A 24,083-nucleotide genomic window follows, 5' to 3' on the forward strand; every position below is an offset into this window, starting at 1 on the left:
CTGTCATTTTGCTACTGTTATGAATCGTACTGTAAATATCTGATATGCAGGATGTATTTTCGTTGTTACAAATTGAACATAATTAAAGCATAGTCATTAATCAAAAAACCACTATGTAATCACATATTGTGAAATATTTATTTCTAATGACAAATAAATGAAATTTTGTCTTGAAGCATGGTGTAGCATGGGTAACAGTCTTCACACCAGGTACTCATATGTGGGCAATATTTCAGGATAGAGGAACGGTTCCTTAGGACAATAGGAAATATGTGCTTTCTGGTGGTCTCAGGTGACCTCTGCAAAGGGGTCATCCAAACCTCCAAGGGGGGTCGCGACCCACAGGTTGAGAACCACTGCTTTAAGCAGTCTAACAACTACAAGAAAGTATTAACACTTTAATATGATGCAATGCACCACCATCGAGTGGATTGGGACTTGTCAAGGCCCAATACAAGGTTTCTGAGGCTGGACATCTTCATGAGAACAGGAGATTTTGTCCAGTAGAGCAGCTGGTGGGGTTGTTAACTGCTGATCTTCAGGCTAGTAGCTCAAGGCTTCCCAGATAGCACCGTCAGAGTCTTTGAATGTAATGTAGAAATATATAAAATTATGAGCATAATTTCAATTGTTCAGTTCTTAAACCTGTTAAGTGTTAAGTAAATTAACTCTTAATGCTTAAAATTATACTAAGACATGAACTCGGTGAAAATTATTTTACCTGTTATTCTTCCAAGTCGGCCTTGAAATATCTTTCCAACAAATCCACTAATATGAGCCCCTAGGCTCATACCTATGAAATGAAAATTATCAAGAGATGCCCCATGGTTCTGAAATTGAAAATGTAGTGTTATAATTTACAAATCTTATGTTAATATTCCAAAAGTCATTCTTTTTTTCTGGTTTAATCAATTTCTTGGAAGGCTTTTATCATTTCAAGTAACTATATTTTTGTTCAACTTTTCTGTTAGATATCTAATATTTATCCATTTACCAATCTAATTAAAATAAAATTGCATGTGATATTGTGCTTTATGGAACCTAAAACTTTTCCTTAGAGAAGCATAATAATACTCACTCGCTGCCATTGAGTCAATGCTGACTCATAGTCACTCTCACTCACTTCAGAGAAGAAAAAATAAAACTGTCAAATTTTAAGTTACTTTCCCAGCTCACAAAATGGAAAATGATGGAGTCAGCTCTTCCAAGGCCATGTCTCAACAACTCTTGCACATGAAGCCCCAGGGGCCCTTACCCACCACCACACTCTGATGGAATTTAAGCAGTTTAAATTTCTTTCCATGTAAAAGACCTGTAATGTGTTAGCTGGAGATTCAAATGATTTCTTGTTATAATTAAAATTGAGTTTATTATAAACTTTGGAAACATCTCTGTTTTATTAAAACAAATACTGTGTTTTATTACACAACTACAATAATTTAGAGCTTATGACTTATATTTTGGTCATTTCAAAGTTCATTGATAGGCACTTTGCATTTGTTTAATAGATGATGACCAGTTACCATTGAGTCAAGTCTGACTCATGATGGCTGGGGAGTGCCAGAGTAGAACTGTACCACACAGGGTTCTCAATGACTGAGCTTCTAGAAGCAGATCATCAGATTTGTCTGCCAAAGTGCACCTGGGTGGTCCCATTCAGTGAACCATGAGCCATTAGCCATTTTTACTGCCAAAACTAGAGTTAGAAAAAACAATATTTCAAAAGAAAACATACAATATACTTTTGAAAGAAGCCCTGGTGATGTAGGGTTTCCATGCAGAACTGCAAGCCGCCCAGTAGGTAGTTCAACCAGCAGCTCCGTGAGAGGAAGATTGGGCATTCTTCCCCCAACTACAGTTACCGTCTAAGAAACCCACAGGGGCCACTAGGAATCAGCAATGACTCCATGACTGTGAGTTTGGTTTGGGGTATATTTTTGAAATGACATTTTTAATAAAAATGTTTATGTCGGTCTTAAAGCCACCCACTTATAAGAAAAGGAAGAGAGGTGGCTCTGTATATTAGCATATCAAAGAGGTAGTTCTTTTTTTCCCTAAAGTGAAGTTCTTATGGACAAATACATTTTCTTTAATTAATTACCACTCTGTGATACAGCATGCTACATTGTGCACTACGCAACCTAAATAATGCATAAAATTCCAAGACTTACCAAAAGTCTGTGAATATACTCACTCAAACTTAGAGCAACTTTCCGGGTGTTTTTCACTGCTCTGTTGTAAATTAAAGTTGTGGCACCGCGGTTCCAGTCTACTACAATTATATTTATATCTTCTTTATTCAACAAAAGCCTTAGAAAGTTTTGCATCCAGGATGGAGTAGAGCCTGTTGGTCTATATCCATGGATCAGCCAGACCGTTTTCTTCTTTGTGTTGAAAAGCGTGTTAAGTGAGTTATTTTGCTCAAAGAGTGGTTCTGCACAGTTTATGTTGCGTCTTGTGTACATCATCAAAATTATCTCCATTCTTGAGATGAACAAATCTTTGAGGGAATCTTTTACACTTAACTGCGTGAATTCAAGACATGGTCTCTTACTCTCTGGGGGAAAAGAAAAGTATTCTAAGTAAATACTGGCATACAATTTGATTCATTTTTCTGTTGTTTAAAGCAGAACTGGACTTGAAAGGACAAACCTTCAAAGACTTCATGTCATTAGCATTTCAGCCTAATTTATTGAGCAACTGCAAAGCGTAAAATACTCAAAACATTTTTAAAGCCTTTGTGAATAAGGATTTAAAAAATCACAGGAAAATATACAAATAAATTAGCTGATTAAAGTTAAGTATTATTTTATATCTGTATAAAATGTCATAAAATAATACCAATAGGTATGATTAAAACAATGAACATTGCTAATAAAGCATTGTGAACAAAACCCAGAAACTTAAATTATTATTTTTAACATATATATGTTAAGTAAGCATGTGTAATAATTATTAGAATATTACATTTCATCTTACAGTGATCAATACTAAATCTATACTTTAAAAAAATCAAAGTAAATAAGATGGAAAAGTCCATACAATATCCAATATAGTAAGTATAAATATCACAAGTTATTCATATATACGGATGAGAGGATATGTTAATACACTGTTCTTTGGAAATTCATATTCAAACATTACATAGGCAATATTAAAGATATTCTTGATTTTCTGTATTAAATTTAGATTAATGATATAAATTATATATTAAATGCAAAGACATTACTCACAGGATAATTTACTATGGCACAAGAATTTTTTTTTTTTTAAACAGGGAAGAGCGCGAACGCAGTCCCGCACTACCACAAATTATGCAGTCGAGTTTCCCACATTTGGGGAAATCGCAGGGGTCAGCACATCCGGAGTGCAATGGATAAGCCTCGTCCTGGGAAAACCACCTTCGTGATCATGGTGTCTCCCCTGCCAGGTAAGTATGGCACAAGAAATTTTAATGACTTTAAATCTTATCATGATAACACTCTCATTCATGTGTGCTGTTTATCTATCTTTATATATATATATATATATATATATATGTCAGAGGAGTCTTTGCATACTTCCATACATGCACCAGAGGAGCTAAGATATAAAATGAAACAATGCTACTTGAAGCAATAATTAGCAGTAAAATAGTGGCTGCTTATTGTGGGATTATAAAGAGACTTTCCCCAGCTTTGTCAAACATTAGGGGCTTTTTGCTAGCACATGGGTGGAGGTCAGAAGTTTAGAGATATGCTTCCTGAAGGCAGTCAGCCACCAGACTATGGTAGACCCCACTCCCTGCTGTTAAGGACAATGGGCTACTTCTCCTTAAAGGTTTGCTGGATTTGGTTCCTGTAGGTGAAGTTCACACCAATTGATAATGGTGCCAGGGAACAGATCAAACAGGCTCAGTGACATCCAAAGTTAGGCTGCCATCCTGAATCTAGGACCCGCCCATCTTGCCACATGTATACCCCCAATCCCTCCTCTTCCTATTGCTTGTATGTCCCTAGACCACCCCCTCTCATTACTGTATTATCTATAGCACAACACTTTCCTGTGACGCATGTCTTCACCTGTAATTAGGGGGCTTGCATGTCCCCAGATAATATAAAAGCCTTGGTGAGCATTAGCTATCGCTCTCTCTCTCCATGTGGACCACCAAGCAGGGCTGAGGAGAGCATTGCTAGAATGAAATGTGTCTGACTCCGTTGTTTCTCTCTCTCATGCTCTCTATGACTTTACTATGATCTTTACTTATTATCACTGTACACTTGTGCCTACCGGACCCGTAATGATGTGTTAGGGGCAGGCTTCCCCCTTGCAGCTTATTATTTTCGTTCTCATAGATTTAAGATGTTTCCATTTTTTATTGAAAAAAAGCACATAGCCCTCAAAAACTGGCTTGGAAGAGACCTAGCCAATGTACTCTTCCAGAGCAAGAGTGAAGGTGGTGAGAGAGCCAGGCATCACAGACTTTAGACATGTTACCAGGAGAGTTCAGTACCCGGAAAAGAATATCAGGGTGGTAAAGTCATAAGGCAGCAAGGAAGAGGAAGGCCTTTGATGACATGGCTTGGCAGGGGCTGCAACAGCAGGCCTAATCATAACAATGGCAAAGACGGCGCCAGACTGGGGAATGGTTTTTGTGTGTTTGTTTACATTTCTGTCATACACAGGGTTGCTATAAATTAGAACTGACTTGCTAGTACCTAAGAACAACACATCCCTATCCCAAGTTTCAGGGTCCCATTTCTTCCCAATCCTGTTAACATAAGTTATGATTTCTAGTCTGAGTATTATGCTGGTGTTGTAAGGCAACTATTAATATGATACCAGCTATTAGTATGATACCAGGTACCAGCTAATCCGTTCTAGAAGGAGCATTGAGATGTGATGCAGTTGAGTTATCAAGATGTATGTATATGTATGGATTGTGATAAGTGTTGTATGAACCCCTAATAAAATGTTAAATAAAAAGAAATAACTGAAAACTGATTAATCCGTTCTCAACAGATTTTTTTTACCCTAGCCTTGCCTTTTTATACAAAATATTACACAAAAATTTCAAAGTAAACAATTTCAGAGTTAAATAATATAATTTAAATAAGAAGCACCATATTTAAAATGTGTTTAACAACTGGCGCATCCCTTGAGACTGATTAGGATGTGAATCTGTGGACCGGATGTTGAGAGGAGGGATGGGGAATCCCCTTCCATCAAATCAACTGGTAGCTGCTTTTCAGGAGTTTGTTTGGTTTTTTTTCCCCTTCTTTGTCTGTTTTCACTAGGACCTGGCTGGCTTTCTCTCTGAAATAATCTCTCTGATGTCGTCTACTGTTGGCATTTCCTTAACTGTTTTCTAAAAGGGTTTACTCAATTACCATCAATAATATCAATAATAGTGTTAACCAGTTCCTTACCATGATGGTTCTTTTAAAAAAACTCTTTCTTAGGACTCGTGCTTTTTAACTAAAAACAGTACAAAAAGCCACAAAAAACTAAGAAAATTATAGTAACATGCTTGGAACACAGCCACAAAAGGTTTAAACAACGCCCTAAGAACAATGCCAACTAATGCCAACATGAACTGTTTTTGTTTACAAGAATCATGTGCGTCAGGTCAGACTCTGATGTTTTGTTCTGCTACCGATGCAAAACGTTCTCCATAAATGGCGTCATGATCCAATTAGGTTGAGTCTGGATGCGGTCGAGTACCTGGGTTCTGCTGGACATGTTTGCATGTTTGTTATAGTAATGGTTTGTGAGGCTGGTGATAATGGATAGCTTCAGTGTTTTCATATTTTTTCCTGTAGTTAATAGTTGCCATTTTTTAAATTTGACATGTTCATTTATTAGCTTTTAAATAAGAAAAATGGATTAAATAATCTTTGGTTAATTAAAATTTACATTAGTTTAAAATTCATGTTACCTGCAAAAGCTGAAGATATCTAGCCCAGCAACAGATTACATTTTTAATCTTATTTGAAGATGTAATATATTTATGTCATGGGAACAAGACTAAGTCTGTTGTAGTTAGAAATTCAGTCACAGAAGCCCAAAATTATATTTCCCTGATATAATCTAGGAAGATGGTGACTCTAGTAGTATTCCTGATAGAGAGACAAACTGAGAAAGAATTTGAAAAAATTTATGTTTCCAATGATAAAGTCAATGAAATTGTTGTTAAAATGCCAAAGACACATTGGGAAATAAGTAAATAAGCCTGCTAGGGAGCTCAACTCAATCTACTTCCATTATGCCATGAGCATACAGCGCAGTGGTTGTAAGATAAGAACAACAACAGAGAGATGGGGAAATACGGAGTCAGTGACATGGACAGTGTCCTGAACAACTGCTATCCAAAAACTGAAATCCAAGCACCTCCTTCAAACCTCTCTTGTCGTGCGGTACAGGATTCCTTCGGCTCTCATTGCTGAGCCTCAGTCTCTCCAAGGTTATGTGGAAGAAGTGGAAACAATGCGCCCTCCAACCTCACGATGCTCTAACTAGCTTTACTCTCACACACGTTGTCACACCTTAGAAGATGCCGCCACAGGGTCTACATATCTTTTGACTGCCAACAATGGCCATGGAAAGAACAGATGAACCTCAAAGTGTAGCCATAGAAGGCCACTGATTTCAGCCATCCTGGAAAGTTTGGACTCTTAGTTAGCTGAGCCTCCATTTAATCCCACATCTGTCCTAAAAGGACCCCACGGAAAACATTCTTGTTTCTCTTTCTCTATTTCTGAAAACAAAATGAATTCAGGAACTGCAGCCACAGAAGTTAACAATAGAAATGGTGACTAGTTACCTAGCTGAAACTCCATGCCAGGCACCTATTGTTTTTTTTTATTTGCTCTGCTTTTGTTTATTTTATATATAAAGAAATTGAATTTTACAGAGATGAAGTGACCTCTCGATGGTCCCTTAATTAAAAGAAACAGAACATTTCTGGCTTAGATCTGAATAACATGAAAAATTTTAAGCAAATTATACTGCGTAAACATTTCAGCAACATAAATAAGACCTTATCAGAAGTCCGTTTGTTCATTTTTTTACTCATGTGCAATTAAAAAAACCTGAGGGCTTTTTTGGGCCCTTGAAACCCCAATTTTCAAACTCTTGACCCACTGGATGTTGCAAAGACAGAGTTTGGTTGTGTGATCATAAGACAAACGAAGATGCAAAACTCTCAGTAAAATTGAGGACGAGCTGAATGGCTCAAAGTGTTAAGTGCTATACTCTCAACTGAAAGGGTGGAATGTGTCCAGAGGTACCTCAGAAGAAAGTCCTGGTGATCCAACTTCCAAAAGGTCACAGTCATTGCAAACCATACAGAGCACACCATATAGAGCACAGTTCGACTCTAACTCTCCTGCAGTGTCCCTGAGTTGCTTAAAATACTGGAAAAGTCATGACAGAAAGTAAAGGTCAAGACAAAAATATCTTTAATTGTATTATTCTGAAGCAATCAAAGCACATGTAAAAAATAGGAGTATTTTTAATGTAAGAAACCAAGAAACCAGTAACGTTCAGATATGCAAATGTTTGGAAAGTTGATGGAAATGAAGCTAACTACACACAAAATTAAGTGAGTGTTCAACAATATCTGTGTAAAAGAAATTCTCAAATCATGGAATTAAAAATGCACACAAAAATGGCACAGAAAGGTTGTTTTCTGTGCTTATTTTCCTGAGGCCATCTCCCAGAGATTCTGATTCAGTAGGAGCATCTGCATTTTTAAACAGGTAAGATGGTGTTTCTGATATAAATATAAGTAGTCCATGAACCACACCTAGAGAAATACTATGCCTGGAATTGACTAAGAAAATAAAAGGGAAAGCATAAATGGAAGAAAACAGTGAGTTGCTCTAACTTACATTATTTTGCTTTTTAATACACCAGACTACACAGAGCTTATCTCCTTTGAACTACATAACGCAGTGAGATAATACTAAAATTTTTACTTCTTTTTAGGAATGAAGACACTAAAGGGAGGGAGTCCTGGTGTGTAGAGGTTAAATGATAATTAAATGTTTGTCAGTTCAAACCTCCCAGAGACCTGGGGATCATCTCTGTGAAGAGTAAAGCAAGACAAAACAAACAAGAACCCATTGGCAATCAAGTCCATTTAAATCATAGTGAACCTATAGGATAGAATACAAGTTCTTAGTGCTCGACTGTACATCTTCATGGATGCATACAATTTCCTCTTCCATCCTTGGAGTGGCTGGTAGCATTGACCTGTTGACCTGGTAGTTACTACATGTTATAAAGTATATTTAGAATAGGAAAAATTTTTTTGAATTTTATTCTCTTTAACTGTGAAATGAGAAAGTTGAATTAATCCTTTTTAAATAGGTGACTATGACTCTATTTAAATAAGAAAATACTAAGAATGGGAAAAGAACCAGGGGAAAGGACCGAGGATCAGAAGTTTAAAGTCTAGGGAATGCGGTCTTTCTGTAGCCAATAGGGCTAGATGCTGCTCTGAACTAATTGCCAGGAGATAATCTGTAAATCCCTTAATCCATAAAGAAAACTATTCCCTGAAAGACATCCTTAAACCAAACCATAGTTTAGCTTACTTAGCAAAGAATGGAGTCTTGAGCATTAGGTGCTTTCAAAAAGTATTCATATGCAATCAAGTAGACAACATCTCTAAAAGGTTAAATGAAACACTGTACTTTAAGGTCATGATTATTTAACTTGCTTTTCAAAAAAAAAAAAGTTATGCGATTTGGCTCATGTTTCCATGGCAATAAAAAATCTCTAGCACTGATCTAAAATGCAAGAACTGCATTGTTAAATAACTAGCCTGCCTTGACTTGTTTGTTAGAAACACATTTATCTCTGGATCACCTTGAGAAGAATGGAAATTCCAGAACAATTCGTTGTGTTCATGGAGAACTTATACATGGATCAAGAGGCAATTGTGTGGACAGAAGAAGGGAATCATGCATGGTTTACAATCAGGAAAGCTCTACATCAGTGTCGTATCCTCTCACCATACTTATCCAATCTACATGCTGAGCAAATCATCAAAAGCCTGCCTTCTAGGAAGAAGACCGTGCCATTGAAATTGGAAGAGAGCTTATTAACAACCTGCAATAAGCAGATGACACAATTTAGCTTCCTTGAAAGTGGGGAGGGCTTGAAACTTGTGCTGATGAAGATCAAGGATAGCAACCTTCAGGACGGCTTATGACCCAACATAAAGAAGACAAAGCCTCACAACTGAACCCTGAGGTAGCATCATGCTACCTGAAGAAAAGGTTGAACATGTCAAGGATTTTGTCTGGCTTGCAACCACAATCGATGGTCATGGAAGCAGCAGTCCAGAGGTCAAAAAATGAACTGCGTTGCATCAATCTGCCAAACCGGACCTCTGGAATGGCAAGACCTCTGCTTACAGAAGAGATCTCACGATCTGCAAAGCACCCAACATCCTTACTTCCTGCTTCATCCTTCACAGAAACATGTGTTGGTCCTTATAACAACAGGTGTCTTTGAAGCAGTTTCTATAAACCAAACACTCTGCTAAGATAATATATCCCTATGTGTGTAACTTGAACAAATAAATTTACATCTGTAACCCATAATATAGTATAGATTTATATAGATATATATTCCCAGACTTACTATATATTTAAGTTATTACTAACTTTAATTGTAATCATCTATTCTGTGTGTTCATCTTATCATTAATAATATGTACTATTATATACGTAATACATACTACTAATAATATGTATCATTAATAACATGTAGTGTGGCAGCAGATAATTTGCTTATTTAATAATTATTGGATATTTATTCACAGGTGCTGAATTTATGTTTCCAACCCCCTAAGATAAATAAAACTCAGATTTGTAAAGCCAATGACAATAAAATGCAAAACTAATGTGAAATTTTTGAAAGAAGTATTCAGCTTAAGTCCAAACCGACTTGTAATATCTGAAAATAACACTCCTGTAGTTGGAGTTGATCTGAAATGTACTCAACTACTCTGCTCCAATTTTAATTTGCTTTTATAAAAGGTCCTGAGTAATCTCACATTTTGAAAATGCTGTATTATTATTCAAAGGAAGAGGTAAAACCAATGATTTCCATACTAATAAGTATCAAGTATGTTCTCCTTTATTAGAATATATAGTAAAAGAATATATAAAAAGAAAAATAAATAGCTTGAATAAAACATATTGTTATAAAACATATTATTGAAAGTTCAGCAAATTTTCCTATGCACGTGGGAGTCCAAGGAAAATGAAAGAAACCGCAAGAGTGTGTATAAGTTAACGATGATTTGAAGAATCACTGAAATATATGATTTCCTTAATTTTTTTATGTGTTGTTGTTATCATTTAAAACTCCTGTTATTTGATTTTTACTATTATCATATTAGAAGTAAACTGTCTATGGAGCTAGAAACACACTAGTAATTATATCTGAGAGTTCCCAATTTGAACTTTAGGTAATTACTAAAGTGCAAATAAAAACAACAATCTCACAAAGTCTGTCACATAAGTTTGCAGTATAAAATATATGACAATCACTTCTTAGGCTCTCATTCTCACTACCATGGGCCAGTCCCTAAATAGACAGTAGACCTGTTTCTGAGGATTTTACAAGGGTAGAAATCTTTACCGGAGCAAAAAGCCTTCACCCTGCAAAAGAGTTCCATGTGGTTTCTAACGTCTGACTTTCCGCTTAGCCATCCAACTCTATCATGTTATGCCACAGGGCACTTATGCATACATTTAGGGACTTCAATTTCTAACATTTATCACTTTCAAATTAAGGTATTACAATTATATATTGGCAATCCCTAGGTGGGACAAATTGTTTGGCTTTTAACTGAAAGGTAGGAGATTTGAGATCACCTTATATTACCTCAGAAGAAAGGCTGGCTAGCTACTTCTGAAAATATAAATAATAAAGTATATAAATTTATAAAATATGAATAATAAACTGCATGTCCTTTAGATTGTACATTTACAAAACTCAAAACAGCTCCAAAGTTGATAGCTCAAATATCCAATTAAAGTTATAACAAGAAATCATATGAATTTCTAGCTAATAACATTAAATTATACAATTATATCTATGTTATTCAAGGCTTTTTAAAAATAAGACATTTTAAAAACAAAGAATATTATCTACTTTTGCAAAAGTTCTACATAAAACTATTCTCCATGAATTTTTAATTTGTTACATTTTTATTATCATAATGTAGAACAAGTAGTTCTACTTTATTAACATAAATTAGAAGGTGATATTAGTAAACTTTATTACCATAAACCTGTTCTGCTAACCAGAGAAAAACAAAGTCTTCATATATGGCTATTTTGTTTGTTTAGCAGTTGATAATTCACCTGTGTAAAAATTCTCCTTAATAAAAAGGATAATTCAATATATGAAATTAAAACAAGCAATTTATTTAGTCATGATTTTTGAGTACTGAAATAATGCTTCTATTACTGAATTATTCAAATTTATTTTTGCATATATCTATTCTCTATCAGTATCTTATAGTAAAAAAGATGCTACTCATTGTCTGAAAAGCAAATAAAACCTAAACAGACACACATGTATATACAAATTGTCTTCATAAGTAATCTAATTGATACCACCCATATATTCTTGTACAAAGTTATAACAGCTCTCTCTATCCCATAATATCTACCATACTAATTAATTTGTGTGCAACTTTAAAAGACAAGTTAAATAATTAATAAGTATCTTACCATAGCTTGTCCAGCACATCAAACAGAGAAAAATGTATAATCTCATTTGATACAAGTTAAAAAAAATCACTTAGAGTCGCACAAAAAAGGTCTTGTGTAATTCATGAAGGCTTCTCTCTGGTAGGATTGTCACAGTCTGGTGAGTTTTAGAGTTCAGTTTAAAAGGTCCTTGACCTTTTGTTCCTCCTTCCTGTAGGAAAGGTGAGGTCATTTGTTTTCTTCCATTTGGCTGTGGTTGTAAGAAGAATTTTTAAGTCAGAGACTCTGTAATAAGTCACAAACAAATATTCATCTCCAAAAGGCGCATTTAAGGGAAAGGAAATGCTGATTATATCCTTCTTTATTCTTTTTAACCTCACAATTTCAGAAGTGGTCAGGGGGAGAAAAATGCGTGTTGAAAATCTGGAGGAAATGTCCTGTTATGAGATGCTGAAAATGGAGAGTCAGAAAAAGTGGTGGCTTCTGTTCATACTGTTATCAGATTACATACTGTTATCTTTTATATACCATAAAATCAATAATAATATCCATACCCATCAATCGATGTGGTATAACGCAAGACTCTTTTTTGTGTGTCCTTTTGCATCAGAAAGTGAAGCTCCGGTAAAATTCAAAATAACCTTGCCTTCCGTAGGACCACTGTTGTGGAAATAATTATAGGTTTCTGTGGGATTATAAAGAGACTTCCCCAGCTTTGTCTTCCCCAAAGATATGGCAAATATTAGAGGCTGTTTGGTAGCATATGGTAAAAGGCCAGATGCTTAGACATCTTCCTGAAGGCAGTCAGTTGCCAGACTACTGTCTAGGCCCACTACAGGTAGGTCCGCTCCCTGCTGGTAAGGACAATGGACTACTTCTCCCTTAAAGGCTTGCGACCATTAACCTGGTTCCTGTAGGTGGAGTTTACACCCTACTTATAATGGTTTCTATGGAGATCCAGAGAATAGGTCAAACCAAAGTTAGGCTGTCATCCTGAATCTAGCATCCGCCTATGTTGTCACATGGATACCCCCAATCCCTCCTCTTCCTATTGCGTGTGTGTGTGTGTGTGTGTGTGTATACCTAGATTGTTCCCCTCTCATTGCTGTATAACCTATAGTGCAACCCCTTCCTGTAATGTATGTCTTTACCTGTAATTGGGGGGCTTGCATGACCCCCAAAGCTACATAGGCCTGGGTTGGCAATAAAGAGTGCTCTCAGGCTCCCCTCTTGGCCTCTCATTGGCTCCCTCTCCTCTCCCATCCTTGCTCCCCTGTTCCCTTTTCCCTTACCCTCCTTCCCCTCCCTCTCTCTCCACATGGACCACCAGGTGGGGCTGAGGTGTGCATGCTACTATGAAAAATGTCTGACTCCATTATTTTAGTCTCACTTTTATCGCTCATGCTGTCTAGGACTTTAATATGATCTAAATATCTATATCTATATCTATCTATCTATATCTATCTATCTATCTATCTATCTATCTATCTATCTATCTATCTATCTATCTATCTATATATATATATATATATATATTAACTGTACAATTGTGCCTACCAAACCAGTGATTAGTTGTGGGGGGCTGGCATTTCCCCCCCACAGGTTTCCTTTCAGATGTTTACTTAATTCTTAGTTCTCTGCAATGGACTTCTGAACATAGAAAATTGAGTTTTTCTCAGTACATGCATTAGAAATTCCAAGTCATTTTGTTTCTGAAAAAATTCAGTATTGGCAAATTCCAAAGGTATTTATAGCGTATGTCTGTGGAACCTAATCAGAGAATCTACAATCAAGTGAGATGTTTATCTTTTAAAAAGCATGAAAGCATCAGCAATTATCACAACTTTGTCATTACTTTAATCTATTTGAGCTCTCAGGGACCCATTGGAGACTTTGTAAAAGATTGCTACCATGGCAATTGGTTTGTAGAACACCAAATTATCTAGGTACTTCTATATCACTTAGAGATAACAAATACATTTTATATTTATATCCAAAGATATAAATGAGCCACATCTTTTAAAAAAATGGGAAGAAAATTAATAGTATAAGTAATACAAACAAACATAATATACAGTAGAGTCTCAAAACAGGTATAAGATTACATCTCCTCCTTTTCCTTTTCCTCTTCCTCCTCTTCCTCCTCCTCCTTCTCCTTTTCTAACCTAGTTTTATCAGTGAGAGAGTTTGGCTTATTAATTTCCATTATATTAAATAGCAAAATAATGTATAATAACAAAATAGTGCATAAAATGCCAATCATTTGCAAAAGGCTGCCACAGAGATGCTGTAACTCATGGGCCCTGTTCCTCTGGTGAGCCTCAGGGATAAATTTTGTTACAGACATTAAAAAAAAACAAAAAAAAACAATCATTTGTTATGAAAGCATCTATGTATGCCTGTATTTAGTCCTCATCTATTCTAGAAACTATTTTCAGGCAGCTTATGAAATTACAAACAATGTGAACAATAATATGATAATGATAAATATAATAAAAATAAATTGTTTAAATTCTATGCACAAAACATGCTTCTAGATAGAATAAAATTTTGAGTTGATGGCGGTGGGTTCTGTGGATTTGGCTTAGATGAATAGTGGGATAGGTAGATATTATGTCTACTTGGGTAGGCCAGGTTTCTCCCATAATATAATCTAACGTACTGTGGTCACTGCATAATAGGATCTTCTGTGAAGCAGCCACGCAATTGTGGGGAGAATAGACCTCCTTCCTCTGGTCACAGCGTTCAGTGCAGATGTGGCCTGCTCTTACTATACATTGACATTATGTAGACCGTAGCTGACTTCTGCTGACTTGAATCCTGCATCTGGTCCATTATCTTCCTGTTTTATAGTCTGCCAACTCCTGTAGCCATCATCAGACTTGGTTCATTCAACCAATCGTGGATTCATTCAGATCAACACCCACCAGCCTGTGGCCTTTTTTCCTGTTAATCAGTCCCTGCAGCTATAAGAGTCAGATAAAGTCCCATAGATTTGAAGTAGACTGGACTTTACCCCTTCTACTGTGTAAACCATTTATATATATACATACAAGTGTCACTGGTTTTGCTTCTCAAGAGAACACAGCCAAACACATTTGGTACCAGGAGTGGTTCTAGGGAAACAAAATCATAAAGATGAGTTTTACAAATTGGTTCTCAAGTTTGTTAGGCCTAAAGGCACAGAGAACTTCACCTCTGCCTCTGTTAGAAATGAAAAGTCTGTCACTATTAGTAAAGAGATGCTGTTAATCCATGACATGAGGTAACAAAATCAGTACCCAAGGTAGCACCACAAAGAGATGAATTGTTTGTGAGCAGTCAGACTCTGAGTCATTGTCTATTTACTCATACATCTATAGTTTTGTCTTGATGAGATGTGTAGGGTAGCTGGTTGGATGGCACTATTGACAATAAACAAACTGGTAAAAAAAAAAGACATAAACTCAGACCTTCCGATGCCCAGCTCAAATGCCACAGAAAAGACCTCAAAAGTTCTACTGACACCATGAAAGAAAGCCTTATTTCTTTTAGTAGCTGAAAATCAAATCAAGTACCAGCCTGATGACACTTCCTTGAGGATGTGGCTTTTTTATAAGAGAGACGCTGAGGAGAATTAGCATCTCTCTTGGTTTTCTTTGCTTTCTCGATTGTCTGGATACTGCATCTGATTCTGGACTGATAGCTCATATAAGCCATGAACCCAGGGAATGGTGGTCAGTGCCCTGCTATGCTCCTGCTTGGGCCCATATACTTGTTTTACTGGTGTGGGCTACTTCTTCAATATAAATTTCCTTAGGGAATATATATATATCCAAAATTTTTCTAAAAAGTTAATGTATAAATAGAATGTTTTTAGAAAACTCAGCCTTACTTACTCCCCATCCAAAGAAAAGAAAGATGATGGAAATCTAAAGACATATGGAAATAATTAGTCCATTGAGCTAATGGACTATGTAAACACCTGTCTCTACATCTCTGAGAACACAAAGAATTAGATGGTGCCCAACTGCTTTTAAAAGGATCACATTTGAAAGTATAGAAAAGGGGAGGTGGATGGTGTAGAGTAAAACCCAAAATCATAAAAAGAATAAGGTTTACTAGTGAGACAGCCTTGGAGTCCTAAGACTATGGCTTTGAATGACCCTTCATGCCTAGAACTGATTTCATCACTATCACTCAGTGTTCAGCCAAATAATAGACCTAAGGGGAACGAAACCACCACTTGTTCAGCACTTTTTCATATTATGGTGGTTTTCACATTGCTATGATATTAAAGCTATGCCACTCGTATTTCAAATGCCAAAGGGTCACTCAAGGCAAATAGATTTCAGTGGAGCCCCCAAATTGAGAACAGACTGTGAAGAAGGAAATGGCTGTCTGTTTATGAAAGATTAGACCTGGAACAACTTAGGACAGTAGTGAAACATTGTCTGATATAGGCCAGAAGGCAATAAAAATAACACCAAGGACGAGCTGCTTCTCAAACTAGCGGTGGTTGTAATGACACAGAAGGAATACAGGCTTTAGGATCTTCATTTTCTCATAGGGCATTATTCAAGGTGCTAAGAAACTGCTGTACACATGGATTAATAGTCAGAAAGGGAATGTACAAGTTATGAATCTTAGAAAATTTGAAGTCATCAAAAATGGAGTGGAACACATAGAGATAAATGTCCTAGGCATTTGTGAGCAGAAAGGAATTGATATTGATCCCTTTGAATAGGACAATCATATGTTTACTCAACCAGAAATGAAAAATTCAAGAGGAGTGGCATCATCTTCTTCATCAGAAGAACATTCGAAGAACTATCTTGGTGTGCAATACTGTCTGTGATAGGGTCTCTTACACATACAAAAAATCCAGCTAATAAAACTATTTGAATTTACACACCAACTACTAAAACTGGTGATAAAGAAATGGAAGAATTCTACCAATTTCTCCATTCTGAAATTGACAAAAATGCAATCAAGATGCATTGATAATGATTAGAAATTAGAATGAGGAAGTTGGAAACAACAAGAAAAGGAAGTATGGCATTGGCGACAGAAATGATGCTGGAGATGGCATGATACAAAATCAGTGACTTATTTTGTTGAATGGCACAGAGGAAATACAATTCTCCTTATTTTCAGATGACAATACTATAGATAGCATTCAATTAAAGCATTGCTGGAACTAATTGAAAGAAATGGCGATGTAGAAGGCTATCAGCAGTACACAAAAATCAACTATATTCTTGCATCTTAAAGAAGAGGACTCCATCAAAGGAAATGAAAAGAACAAAAGCATTTACAGTAATTATTCAAAAGGTAAAATACTCAATAATGAGTCTAACCAATAAAACAAAAGACATACCCAGAAAACTGCAAAAACTTCTACTAAAAATCAAAATAGATTTACCTAGTTAATGTTCCATGCTTGTGAATGAGAAGACTTCATATAGTGAAAATGTCACTATTACCAAAAACACTATATACATTCAATAGTAATCTAATCCAACCTTGAGCATAATTCTTCAAAGAAATAGAAAAACCAATCACCAACTTTATCTGGAAGGGATAAATAAAACACTATAAAAGCAAAAACAAAGCAAAGGGCCTTTTACTGCCGGATTTCAAAACTTTTTTTAAAACAATCATTTTATTGGGGCCTTGTACAACACTTATCACAAAACTTCTATACAGCCACAATAATCAACATAATTTGGTATTGTGTAGGATAATAAAAGGCTTTTCTGCAGTGTGTCTCCCCCAAATATATGTCAGACCAATGACACTGCTTGCAACTAATGGTAAATGATTGTAGCCCACTCTGAAGCAAGCTGCTTAGAAGCTATTTCTCTGAAGGCATTCAGCCATCCAGAGCAATCAGACACTATTGCTCATCCCACCATAGGTGGGACTCACTCCTTCTGCTAAGAACAGTGGATTGTGTTTCCTGGAGAGCTCAGAATAAGTCAGGCCTCCAACTCAGTGACAACCAAGGCTAGGCTGCCATCCTGGATCTAGGATCACCCATCTTGTCACATGTGTACCCCTAGTCCCTCCTCTTCCTATTGCATGGACGCTCATATATCGTTCCACTCCCATTGTTGTATTGCCTATGGTACTACCCCTTCCTATGACATATATCATTATTTGTAATCGGGGGCGCGGAGAGGGGGAGAGGGTTGCACACCCACAAGCATAAATATGTCTTGGTTAGAAATAAATCTCTCCTCTCCTCCTGCTCTGACCTGACTGCTGAGACCATGGACATTCAGTAAAATGTGCCTGACTCCTTTATTTTACTCTCTCTTCAATTTCTCTTATTCTCTATGACTTTACTATAATCTTTACATATGATAGTCATACAATATGATAGTCATACAATACAGACCCATGATTGCTGTCAGGGGCTGGTTTACTCTGATAGTATTGATATAGGGATAGGTATATAGAGGAATGAATTAGAACAGAAAATGCAGAAATATATCCAAGCACCTACAGATGCCTGATATTTAACAAAGGAATAAAATACATTAAGAGAGGGAAGAGATAACCTTTCAATAAATGTACTGGAAAACAAATGATTGCTACCTGAAAATGAATAAAATGGGATCATATCTAACACCATTCACAAAAAAGGAAGCCAAGATGAGTTAAATATTGAAATATAATCTAAATATAATATCTAAAATCATAAACATCCCTGACACAAATAGGGACAAAATTAAGGACTCTAATAAAAGGCATAAACGCACCAAAAAGCAAAATGAAAAACACCCACATTACAGAAAACCAATTAGAGGACTGTGACTTCCTGAAATGTATGTATGTACATCAGCATACTTCATCAAAAGAATATAGAGGACTCAGAATTGAAAAAATAGCAATAATATATCAGGTAAAGGTCTAGTTTCAAAAATACATAGAAAACTACAACACCTTAATAAGAAAGCCACAAATAATCCAATGTAAAAAAAAGTGGTCCTAAGACAGGAATAGACAATTCACTAAAGATGACATCCAGGTAGCCAAAAATCATATGAAGAAATGTTCACATTCATTAACCATAAGAGAAATGCAAAGTGAAATAACAATGAGATACTACCTCACACTGACAATCCTAGCAAAATTCAAAAGCAAAATAAAACAAAAATACCCCAGAAAATACAAATGGTGGAGAAGCTGTGGAGATGGGAATACTCATAAATTGCTGGTGGGATTGTCCAATTGTACAACCACTATGGAAAACAGTATGGTGCTTCTTTAAACATATAGAAATAGAAATAAATCAAGATTCTGTAATCTCTCTGTTTGTATATACCCCAAAGAAATAAAAAACAAACATGATTAGGCATATTTACACCCATGTACATTACAGCAACTTCTGTAATAGAACAAAATTACGGAAATAATCAGAACCTCTGCCTGTGGAAATAATCAAAATTCATAAGGAAACTTTGTTACAAACACACAGGCAATATTATGAATCCTTAAAACATAATGTGAAACTATCAAACACAACATGGCATGGGCAAAATTGGAGGATGTTATGCGCACCAAAGTTAGTCAATCTCAGAAAGAAATATTTCATAGAATCATTATTATAAAGCAAACCACCAACAACAAAACAGTTTCACACCAACAGAAAAGACTTTGAAGACTACCAGGAGGCCAGGACTGGGGAGGATGGGGAGAGGGAAGGGACTTAGAGGTAAGGAGGGAGAATGATTGGTAGGAAGAAGAGGAAGAAGAAGAGGAGCAGGAGGAAGAAGGAGGAAGTGGAAGAGGAAGGGGGGAAGAATAATGGGAAGGGGAGGGGAAACAAGAATGAAAGAATGCGAGTGTCACACACATGGTGGGGGGGGGGGTGTTCCTGGGATACCATCATTGTTTTGATGAGATGACCTGTGCAATTACATGTAGTATATGTTTCTTTATATGTTTTATATTCCACAGATAAAAGGTAAAAAAGCTGTAATAAAAAGAATAAATTTTATGTTAGTAAAGACAGTCTTCAAAACCTTCCAGATTCCTTACCCATTAGACCTAAACATTAGTCTGGATGTTTCTATGAGGCAGGAAAGTAACGCTTGAACACTTAAATTATTTTCGTGACTCACAAGCTAGTTTCAGTAAACAAACAACCGAAGACACTCAAACTATTATACAATTAAAACTTGTGGAAACAAAACAAAGAACGAATGATGCTGTTCAAGCTGTACTGAAGGCATTAGGGGAAATCAAGCTTCCAGGAAAGGATGGCACAGCAATTGAAAGGTTTCAGCTGGTGAAGCGCTGGAAGCACTCTCTCATCTGTGTCAAGGCATTTGGAAAATGTCTACCTGGCCAACCAACTGGAATAGATCCATGTCATACCTTTCCCAAAGAGATGATGCAGAAATTATAGAAGTAATATCGTTAACAGCACATGGCAGTTCAATTGTGCCGATGATGATTCACATCTGTTGCCCCAGGATATCATCATGGAGCTTCAAGAAATTCAAGTCAGACGCAGAGGACTTGGCAGAGGATTACCGATCATTGCTGACATCAAATGGATCTTTGTGAAAGCCAAGAATACCAGAAATATGTTCACTTCTGTTATATTGACTATGCAAAGGCATTCAGTTGTGTGGCTCATAGCGAACTGTAGATACAGTTTTGAAGAATGAGAAGGTAGAATGTGTTGGGGTCTATTTATGCAATCCAGACATAGACCAAGAAACAATCACGCTAACCGAACAAAGGAATACCGCATGGTTTAATGTAAAGAAAGGTAGGTTTCAGGGTTGTATCCTCTCACCATATTAATTCAATCTGTATGCCCCCCCTAAAAAGATCCAAGAAGCTGGCCTGTATTATGAAGAACATGGCCTCAGGATTGTAGGTAGGCTTAATAACTACCTGCAATATGCATATGACACCGCACCGCTTGCTGAACAAGGAGGAATTGAAGCACTTGCTGACCAAGATCAAAGCCTGCAGCCTTCAGCATGCAACTTAGTGTAAAGAAACCCAAATCCTCAAAACTGAACAAACCTATTTCCTCATGATAATTGGAGAATAGATTGAAGCTGTCAAGGATGGAATCATACTATCAATTCTCATGAAAGAAGCCGTCAAAAAATCAAATGAGCACTGCACAACACCTCTATGAAGTACTGATGAGCAAGGATGTCACTTTGAGGGCTACAGCGTGACTTGATATTTTCTACACCCTAATATGGATGTCAAAGTTGGACATTGAATAAGAAAGACATAAGAAGAACTCATGCATTTGAAGTATGGTATTGATGAAAATATTGAAAGTACTGCAGACTGCCAGAAGAACAAATACATTTGTCTCAGAAGTACAGTTATAACGCTTCTTAGATTCAAAGAATGTGGCAAAAAAAATAATTGTTCATTTATTCACTGACCTTCCCGAATATTTCCAATTATCACACTCTTATTTTTGTCTATTCATGTGGTTATAGGACTCATTATTCTGAAGTACTTAATCCTATGTTACACTGTTATACATTTAGTATTTTTTTTCCAGAATAGGACCCTATTTTTATTTCTTTCGTTGATCTCTTTACATTTAGGTACAATCCATAGTAAAAGGGGTCAGTCTTTGTTTGATTCAAATCATTATTTCTTTCAGAAATGAGACCCTGTTCCCACCTCTTCTGTTGTGGTAGCTGTTGAATTTGATATAGTGTATCACTTTCAACAAAACTTTCTTTGCATTAATGATTGTACTCTCTAATTTCCACAATCTCTTGGATCTTCTAATTTCTTCGCAATAGAAGAGTGGATGTTTCTTGTATTTTCATCAACTTTTTGAAACATTTCCATTTGTACTCTGTCAATTCCTGGAGCATTTTGTTGTAGTAGTTGTTTTTGCTAATACCTCCAGTGCACTTTCCTTCAAAATCATTGGTTCTTGATCTTATTCTATTTCTTTAAATGGTTGAATGCCAACCATTTTTGCCAGTGTCTGTGTATTCCTCCCATTTGCTTTTGATGCTTTCTTCATTCAATATTTTACACATAGAATATTCCAATATTCAGATTGAGGCTTGACTCATCTTTCATATCTTTCAGTTTATAGTATGTTGAGTATGTTCTTATTCTTTGGCTTTCGAGCTCAATCTGTATGCACATTATGTACAATTACAATACTTGACCAGTGTCTTTTTGAGATATACTTGAAATTCTTCTTCAGTTCGGTCACTCCACCATTTCTTCCATTTGTTGTAGCTACTTTAAGATCTAGATCAAATCTCACTCTTTTGTTCTGACATCCACTTCTGTATTTTATTTTCTTCCTGTGTTCTTAGTGACCTTTAATATTCTTCATTTGTGATGTGTTTTCCATAACTCCTCTTGTCTTTGCTTGTCAGTGTCCGTCTGTTCTTGAGATGTTGTGGGCTATACTCTGTTTTATTTAGGCTCTATGGGATTGTTTGATTTTTTTTCAACTTCAGCTGAAATAAGCTGTTAAGAATTAAAATGACCTGAGGCATTGAGCAAATCTGCTGCAAAGACCTCTTTAAAATGTTGAAGAATAAGGATTTCATGTAAAAGACTAAGGTGCCCCTGACCCAAGCCTGCCTCAATCTCAACTGAGGAAAACTGGACAATGCCTAGGGAAGCCGGAAGAAGACTCGCTGCTTTTGAGTTATGGTGTTGATGAAGAATATCGCACATATCATAAACTGAGGCTTTCTACTCCTGCAAATGGTTTCAGTTTCGGAAATCCATGGGCCATTTTCATCTGTCACACAAGATTGCTATCAGTCTTGATGGCAGGGAGGTTGCTTTCAGTTTGGTGACTGTAACAAGGCTCTATGGAAGAAATTGCTAAAAATATGCTTTGGTGAAGAACACAGGCAAGAAAATATTCAGAAGAAGTTCTGTGGTATCATGAGGCCACTATGGGTTGAAATTGATTCAATAGTACCTATCAACCACAGGGATAATTTTATCTCGGTTGATTTTCCCTCTTCCCATTTTATTCCTAACACAGTGCTCAACACTGGCATAATTTGAAACTTAATCTGCCTTGCCCTTATAACTAAATTCCCATTTTTGATGCTTGCAGACGGAGTCATTCCATCTCTGTCCCTAGGTTCAAAGTGTATTTTTGCCTAATATTTCCTCATTGTTTTTCCAAATGTCCAAATGCCTGTTTGCTCCAGTTGGTTCAGCAATTTAATCATTCAAATGATGAACTAAAAACAGAGTGGTTTTATCCTAGTTGATCCCTAATCCACATACTACAGTGTGCATGTGTACATGGGCGACAGTGAACATTATGTAAATCACACATCCAAGATGGAGAACTAAAGAGAATGATAATGCAGATAGAGAAGAAGAGAGTAAGGAGGAGGAGAAGGTGAGGAACAGGAAAGCATGGAGAAGGACAGAGGCAGAAACAGAGTGAATGATTTAATGGAAAAAGAAGGAAAATCATTTACAGATTTATTAAAGTATTGAGTTTCTGAGAAAGGTTTATTCCTCCTTCCTTTCAATTCTCTTCATTGTTCTTAGGATTTTTAAAAATCTACTGTGGTTAAGTCTCAACTCTTTATCCGGGTACACAGGGTGCAAGTACTCCACGTGAACCTCCTACAAATTAATAAGGAGCTCAGTAGCACAGTGCCTCAGCTCCTGGCTAATAACGAAAAGATGGGGGGCAAGAACCCACCAGCAGCCCTCTTACATAGGAGAAAAAAAAAACCCAAACCCAGGAATCTGTCCCTTCAATATTACAGTGTAGGAAGTCCTTTGGAGCAATTCTATTCTCTCATAATGCATTGCTGCTATTCAGCATTGCCGCCACAGAATACAGAACCAACAGTACAAATGTCCATCCTCAAAATCAGTCGTCCTCTTCCTTACTGGCTTTGATGTTCAAAGGCCTTTATAGCCCTGGACCCACAATCTCTGTGGCCTTCTTCCTCACCTTCCCCAGGGAGCTCCACCAGAGTAAACTTAAATTCTAGTACTCTAGTGTATCCAAATTAATTATCCAAAGATAATTCCAGGAAAATGTATCCAAACGCATACATGTGCGCATTCACGCTTCCTTTCAGAAAACTTTAACAAATGATTTGATTATTTTTTATTTCAAATGATTTTATCAATTTCCTTTGGAGACAAATTAATCTTCCCGCACCACCTGGGAGTTCCTATAGTACATTTCAGACAGAAACCAACACTGCATGGAATGGATACAGACTCATAGGACAGAGCTGCCCCTGGTAGTTTCGGAGTCCGTAAGTAACTCTTTATGGGAGTAAACAGCCTCCTCTTTGCCAGCGGAGTGGCAGGTGGTTTGGAACTTCTGACCTTGCAGATCCCAGCCAAACGCTTAACCAATGCTCC

The 24,083-nt window shown here is 36.6% G+C and overlaps 1 protein-coding gene, 1 non-coding gene and 1 pseudogene across 2 annotated transcripts in view; 1 reads left to right on the forward strand and 2 right to left on the reverse strand.

Annotated features, from left to right (window-relative positions):
• The window catches only part of LIPI (lipase I), a 45,533-nt gene extending 33,749 nt beyond the window's left edge, over window positions 1-11,784 (reverse strand). Inside the window, exons 1-3 of the mRNA XM_075543448.1 lie at window positions 11,739-11,784; window positions 2,172-2,557; window positions 722-830 (exon numbers count right to left, since the gene is read on the reverse strand). Coding sequence (XP_075399563.1) covers window positions 722-830; window positions 2,172-2,557; window positions 11,739-11,784 — 541 coding nt within the window. The remainder of the gene's footprint in view (window positions 1-721; window positions 831-2,171; window positions 2,558-11,738) is intronic.
• Window positions 3,275-3,438, reverse strand: LOC142442101 (U1 spliceosomal RNA). The gene has a single exon (XR_012783349.1). It is a non-coding gene; the product is annotated as a U1 spliceosomal RNA (small nuclear RNA).
• Window positions 11,785-13,961: 2,177 nt separating the features above from the next.
• Window positions 13,962-14,066, forward strand: LOC142442140 (small nucleolar RNA SNORA5; annotated as a pseudogene).
• Window positions 14,067-24,083: the final 10,017 nt, after the last annotated feature.

This window comes from Tenrec ecaudatus, chromosome 2 (genome assembly GCF_050624435.1).
Source record: "Tenrec ecaudatus isolate mTenEca1 chromosome 2, mTenEca1.hap1, whole genome shotgun sequence".
Taxonomy (NCBI): Eukaryota; Metazoa; Chordata; class Mammalia; order Afrosoricida; family Tenrecidae; genus Tenrec; species Tenrec ecaudatus.